The sequence below is a fragment of the Galeopterus variegatus genome, unplaced genomic scaffold (genome assembly GCF_000696425.1).
Source record: "Galeopterus variegatus unplaced genomic scaffold, G_variegatus-3.0.2 Scaffold11069, whole genome shotgun sequence".
NCBI lineage: Eukaryota > Metazoa > Chordata > Mammalia > Dermoptera > Cynocephalidae > Galeopterus > Galeopterus variegatus.
In genome coordinates, this window is record NW_007737180.1 from 32465 (window position 1) to 34688 (window position 2224).

Below are 2224 nucleotides of genomic sequence, written 5' to 3' on the forward strand. Positions count from 1 at the left end.
ACCACCACCACCAGACACCACTCATGGACTCAAGGAACTGTGTCCAGAACACACAGATGCCCACAGATGTACTGTCTCACCTGCAGATACAGGTGCACTCATGATACACATACACGTGCACACATACACACTCAGGTGTATGCTCATCTCATAGTAGACAAACTCAGTCAAAGATAAAACATCCAGTCTCAGAGACAGAAACACAAACATTGCACACACTTGTCACGCACACACATACACACACCGCTGCAAGGACAAAAGTGAAACAGACTTTGTGTTCTGATCCTGATGTTGCTCCTACGTGCTGTGTGGCTCAAGGCAAACCCCTGCCCCACTCTGGGCCTCTGAGCGGACAGGACTGCACAGGTCTGCTGTCAAATCCTTGCCACACGGACAGCCCATTATTCTGCAAGGCTTTTCCAACTGCAGGCATGTTTTCTCTGCCTGCCTCTGTCCTGTCGGCCTTTGGTTCTCTCTACATCTCTGTCTCTGTCCATCTGTCCTGTCTCTGACTCTCTACTTTTCTATGTCTCTCTCTCTCTCTCTCTCTCGCTTTGTCTCACTCTGTTCTTTCTGTCTCTGATTTGGTCTCTGCCTTTTTCTGTCTCATCACTGAACCTCTATTTCTTGTCTTTGTCTCCTTTTATCTGGCTGTGTCTTTCTGTCTGTGTCTTCCTCCATCTCTCTCTCTCTGTCTGCTCTGTCTTCACTCTCTCAGTCTTACACATACATACACAAACACACACTGTCACTCACAGAGCCCCTCCGACCCCCAGCCCCCCAGTCCTTGGGTGATAGACTCGTGCTGCAGTGGGTGTGGAGCTCAGCAGCGGGGGAGAGCTAAAAGTGAGTAGGGAGGACAAGCAGGAAGGAGGGAAGAGGAACCATGCCTCCTTCAACCTCGCATGCCGCACCAGGAACTGGCGCCCCCACCTGCCCTCTGATCCCACACAGTTCCAGAGGAACCTCAGCTTGGAGATGCTCCATTCCAACTGCCTAGTTGCAGTGAGGAGAAAACTGAGACTCAGAGAAGGGGAGCCAAAGGTCACACAGCCATTGGAGGACAGAGCAGAACTGGAACCCAAGGCGTTGGGATCCCCAGTTGGAAGCTCCCTCCAACAACCTGGCCTTAAATCCCAGAACCCCAGTGGCCCGTTTGGCATGGGCTAGGACACCATCTTTCCCCACAAACCTGAATACCACAAGGTTGTCTTGGTCTTCTATTTGGCCAGGGTTGCTTCCCATCTCCACTGTGATGTTCCGGACCCCAGACCACCAGCCACACAGGGAGGGAACTCTGAGTGCCTCCTAAAGCCTGATGTCACCCTCTTCCCCAGGCCCTGCTGCTGGTGGCGGCCTTGGCGGGCCTGGGCTTGGGCCTGAGCCTCATTTTCATCACTGTCTACCTCATCCGCTTCTGCTGCTGCCGGCCCCTCGAACCCCCAGGGTCCAAGAGCCCCCCACCCGGGGGAGGCTGTGTCACCTGGAGCTGCATTGCCGCCCTCCTCGTCGGCTGGTAATGGGGCCCTAGGGTGGGTGGGAATTGGGGACAAGTCTCCCCAAGCTCTCTGCCAGCCTTCCTGGTGGTGTCCTGGGGCATGGGAGTAGAGACAGGAAGGAGGAGACTACCCCCCATAGAGTCCCACTTCAGCCTCCCAGCAGGGAGAGTTGCTCCCATTTGATGGATGGAGAAACTGAGGTTCCAGAGAAGTGACTTTCCCAAGGGCAGCCAGACTGGCAGGAGGGAGCAGGGTTAAGAGCTTTGGCAGCAGTGGTCAGACTGCCTGGTCTTGGTAGCTCTCCCATTGAATAGCTGTGCAACCTAGGGGAGTGACAGCATCTCTCTGGGCCTCAGTTTCTACGTAAGTGTAAAATAGGTATGGTAAGATCAAATGCGAAAGAGCACAGGGTCTGGGTCACAGTTGTACTCAGTAAATATTCACTAGTAATATCACTCATTCATTCATTCACTCATTCATTCATTCAACTATTTATTGAGTATCTACTATGTGCCAGATACTGAATAAGTCAGGCAAGAAGCTCCTCTTGTAGTATATATGCTAATCAGGGAGATAGTCTATAATAAATGGATATTTACAATCCAAGAGCACCTATTCTGTGGCCAAACCTGAGCTTGTCTAATTCCTTCTCACTATAACTCTACTGGATTCAAGGTTGTCATGCCCACTTTTGAAAGAGGAAAGCTCAGGAAGAGACAGCCAGC

The 2224-nt window shown here is 51.9% G+C and overlaps 1 protein-coding gene across 2 annotated transcripts in view; it reads left to right on the plus strand.

Moving 5' to 3' along the window:
* The window catches only part of TTYH1 (tweety family member 1), an 18103-nt gene that overhangs the window by 2224 nt on the left and 13655 nt on the right, over positions 1-2224 (plus strand). For both annotated transcript variants that reach the window (XM_008594568.1, XM_008594567.1), the window contains exon 2: positions 1338-1516. In XM_008594568.1, the coding sequence (XP_008592790.1) occupies positions 1338-1516 (179 nt within the window). The remainder of the gene's footprint in view (positions 1-1337; positions 1517-2224) is intronic.